This window comes from Erinaceus europaeus, chromosome 3, assembly GCF_950295315.1.
Source record: "Erinaceus europaeus chromosome 3, mEriEur2.1, whole genome shotgun sequence".
NCBI lineage: Eukaryota > Metazoa > Chordata > Mammalia > Eulipotyphla > Erinaceidae > Erinaceus > Erinaceus europaeus.
In genome coordinates this window covers 63,715,886-63,720,149 of record NC_080164.1, presented here as the reverse complement: position 1 = coordinate 63,720,149, position 4,264 = coordinate 63,715,886, and the positions used below count along the sequence as shown (strand labels likewise).

Genomic DNA, 4,264 nt, shown 5'->3' with positions numbered 1-4,264 from the left:
CCTGGTGAGCAGGAAGGAGCATATTCAGGGAGATGAGAGCCCATCTGAGCCCCCCTGACACCTCCACCCATCACAGCTGGCCTTTCCCCTCCCTTCTTCCATCCACTGGAGTTTCAGTGGGATCCCCTGTGACTTGAGGGACTTGCTGATGTGCTTAAGATCATCAGGGTGGAGACTCAACACTCAACCAAAATATGTAATATGTGCATTCTTTGGAGTAGTTTGCCTTCTTCTTCTTTTTTTTTTTTTTGCTTCCAGGGTTATTGCTGGGGCTTGGTGCCTGCACCACGAAGAATCCACTGCTCCTTGAAGCTTTTTTTTTTCCCCCTTTTGTTGCCCTTGTTGTTTTATTGTTGTTGTGATTATTATTATTGTTGTTATTGATGTCATTGTTTTTGAATAGGACAGAGAGAAATGGAGAGGGGAGGGGAAGACAGAGAGGAGAGAAAGACAGACACCTGCAGACCTGCTTCACAGCCTGTGAAGCAACCCCCTCAGGTGGGGAGTGGGGGGGTGGCTAGAACCAGGATCCTTATTCCGCCGGTCTTTGTGCTTCGTGCCATGTGCGCTTAACCCACTGTGCTGCCACCCGACCCCCCCCCCCAGTTTGACTTCTTAGGGACAATCTTCAGTCACCCAACTCATGCCAAGTATTCATGATACCTCACCCTACATTTGCACCCAAGTCCAGAGACTCATACTGGGATAAGAGTAGCTTGGATGGCTGCACTAACCCAGGTTAGCTAAGGTTGCCCTTCATTCTACTTTATGCACTACATTCAACACTGTCTGCAGCCTCTCTTAGTCCTTCTCATGCTACCACTGTGAGATACATTATGACGACCTCTATTCCACAGAGGAGAAAGCTGGGGTTCCTCGGTAGCTTTGGAGTGAGAGACTTGGCTTTCTCTCCTTATTGGCTACTGAGCAGCAGGCAACTTGGGATCTTATCTTAGCCTTTGTTTGGAGTCTGGAGAACATAAAGGGCAGTGGTTTCCTGGGCGGCAGCTCTTTCAGGTGATAGGAAGAGAAGAAACGGCTGCTTTCTAGGAATCCACAAATTTGGGGAGCGTTAGACAGGTTCTCAGGGAGAGCGAGTTGCAGCAATATCTGTGAGCAAGCATGTGCAGAGGCCAGCAAAAGTGATGGGGTGTGGTGTTCAGCTGAGGCTCACGGGAGGAGACTAGAGTGGTCATTCTTCCATAAGGAAGAGCAGCTCTGCAGGGGAGAAACATGGGACACCAGTGAGCAAAATCTAGTGCATTAAGTAGGTCTCTGGCTAGTTGAGGAAACAGCAGGGAGTGAGGGCTCCTCTCTGGGCACACACCTTATGTGATAAGATCAGCTCTTAGGTATTTAGGTATTATCTTATGTGATAAGATCAGCTCTACTAGGTATTTAGGAACAAGAGGGCACGTACATTATGATGTTGGGTCCCATCTCATTGGGCACAAAATGAGGCTTTCTATTTTACCATAGTTAGAAAAATGTGTGTGTGTGTGTGTGTGTGTGTGTGTGTGTGTGTGTGTGTATGATTGTGGGCATGTACTTGTCAGTTTAAAGCTTTATGTCAAAGACCTTTAAAATCCACCATCTTTTTTCACTTTCACAGCTCCCTTGAGAGATTGGCTGGGCAGAGATGTTATCCTCAAGGACAGGTGAGGAAACAGAAGCCCAGTGGGATGGACTATCTCACCCATGGTCACTGGGCTCTGCAGCTAAAAAGCCAGGGTCCGTTTCGGACTGCCTTCCCTAGCTCTATGCTCCTGACCCCAGTCTACCTCCCAGGGACCTGCATGCCTCAGGCCACCATGCCTCCACTTCCTCCCACCCCAGGACACTCCTTCTTGTGGGGTTGCATTTGCACTGGAAAATTCCCACAGGGTCTGGTGTGCCTGGGGAGAGAGTGGAGGGCTGAAATCTGAAAGATGAAGAGCACAGTGGCTGCAAACACAGGGCCAATAGGTCACTTTCTCCAAATCTGCCTTTAGTGCCCATCACCTCCTCAGAGAGGAACAGGCACAAGAAAGGGCATTGGAGAAGTGTGCTGGTCCTTCAGGGAAGCCTGATGTGGAGGGTGCACCAGTTTGACCTCTTCTTCCCAGAATCTCCAGTGGAGTGGCACACAGGACCAAAGGTTTGGGGGCTCAACTGTGGTCCTTTGCCAGTTGCAGCAGGCTCTTGCAAAACTCTGGCTTGGTGCCAGGCGCTGCTCTGAGCATTGTACACACAGATGCTCAGCTACTTCTGTCCACCAGCTCAAGTGAAAAGTACACAGGAATGCCACCATTCACAGGTGAGGACAGGGACGCACAGAGAGGTCCAAGGATGCCCCAAATCACTTGGTTTTAAGAGGTCTGTGTGGTGGGGGTGGTGAGGTGGGAAATCTGCTTTTAGGAGCTCCTTTGCCTCTTATCAATAATGACGATTAACCAAAGCTCCATTGGACTAAGTTATTGTAGTAACTCCCACATGTCTGGTGCTTAATTCCTCACGGCAGGTAAATGCTGTGGCAGGCGTTGATGTTATCACCCATACTCTATTACTTGTTCCTGGCTTGGTGGGCAGCCTAGGCTGAGGCGATTTGGGGCTCTCTTAGATGCGTGTCTGTCTACATGCGAAGCTCCTCTGCCTCTGGGCCTCTTGGCCTCACTGTGTGACTATGGGAAAGCACATTCCTCCTCGCAACTCCGTGGTCCCCCTGCTCAGGCAGCCCCCTTCCTGAGGCCTGTGTCCTGGCAGTGAGGGTCAAGGGCATCTCCAGAGCTGCCCCTTCCCCCATCGCCCCCTCCAGAAGAGGAGGCCTGCACCAGTTGGGGTGGCAGGGGTGAGGGGCCAGGTGTGGAAGGTGGACGCTGGGTCCAGGCGAGGTCAGAGGTGCAGGAGGCCCAGCTCTGATTTGGGGAGCGCCCACGTGCTCGGATCTGCGGGGACCCCTCCTCGCCCTGACTGGAGGAGGGGGCGGAGCGAGAGCCGGGAAGGGGGGTGGGGGGCCCGGTTCTGGGCAGCCGGGCTGGGGGGCTAAAGGGGGGGAGGAGGTGGAGAGGCCGCGGACAAAGGCGGCGGCGGGCAGCCCAGCTGTTTTGAAAAATGCTTCCTGTTTCTTTAAAGGCGCTCTGGGCTCGGGCGGCAGGGCTGGGAGGCGGCGGCGGCGGCGGGAGCTGCCTCCTCTCCAGGCGGCGGCGCTGACTGATCTGGCTAACCGGGCTTCTGTGTAAACTGAGGCTAAACAAACACAGATGGAGCGCAGCGGGCGTGCTCCGGCACTGCTGGCGCGGCGGCAACCACTTCAGATGACACTCTGAGCGCTCCGGGAGCGGACAGCGCGGCGGCTTCGGGGAGCCCGCGGCGCAGCTGCCCGGGGCGCGGAGGGAGGGGGAGGCGCGGGGAGGGGGGGGCTCGCGCCTGGGCGGCGGCGGAGCGCGGGGAGCGCGGGGAGCGCGGGGAGCGCGGGGAGCACGAGGAGCTCCGGGAGCCGGGCAGCCCGGGAAGCACCGGGAGCCCGCGGAGCCCACGCAGCGTGCAGAGTGCTCCCGGCTCCGCGCGCCGCCCGCGCCATGAAGCACCTCCCGGTGCTCGAGGACGGCCCGTGGAAAGCCGTGTGCGTGAAGGAACTGAACGGTCTCAAGAAGCTCAAGCGGAAAGGCAAGGAGCCGGCGCGGCGTGCGAACGGCTATAAAACTTTCCGATTGGACTTGGAAGCGCCGGAGCCCGGGGCCACCGCAGCCAACGGACTGCGGGACGGGACCCAGCGGCTGCAGCCGGTCCCGGTGGCGACTCCGGGGGCGCCCACCGTCCCCCCAGGTGCGGGCGCGGACGCCGCCGGGGAGCGCCGGGCAGCCCGGGCGCCTGAGGTCTCAGACGCGCGGAAACGCGGCTTCGCGCTGGGTGCGGTGGGGCCGGGGCTCCCCACGCCGCCCCCCGCGCCCCAGGCCCCCCTGGGCCAAGCCCCCCTGGGCCCCGAGGCCCCGGCTTTCCGAGAGCCGGGTTTGCGTCCCCGCATCTTGCTGTGCGCTCCGCCCGCGCGCCCCATGCCCCCCGAGCCGTCCGCGCGCCCCGGGGAAAGTTCCTACTCGTCAATCTCACACGTAATTTACAATAACCACGCGGAGTCCTCAGCGTCGCCTAGGAAACGACCCGAAGGGTCGGCCGCCGCCTCGGAGATGAAAGCCCTGCAGCAGACCCGCAGGCTGCTGGCGAACGCGCGCGAGCGCACGCGGGTGCACACCATCAGCGCCGCCTTCGAAGCGCTCAGGAAGCAGGT

The 4,264-nt window shown here is 58.0% G+C and overlaps 1 protein-coding gene across 1 annotated transcript in view; it reads left to right on the top strand.

Moving 5' to 3' along the window:
• The first annotated feature begins 3,126 nt into the window (after nucleotides 1-3,126).
• The window catches only part of ATOH8 (atonal bHLH transcription factor 8), a 14,655-nt gene continuing 13,517 nt past the window's right edge, over nucleotides 3,127-4,264 (top strand). The window contains exon 1 of the mRNA XM_060187317.1: nucleotides 3,127-4,262. Coding sequence (XP_060043300.1) covers nucleotides 3,558-4,262 — 705 coding nt within the window. The 5' untranslated portion in view covers nucleotides 3,127-3,557. The remainder of the gene's footprint in view (nucleotides 4,263-4,264) is intronic.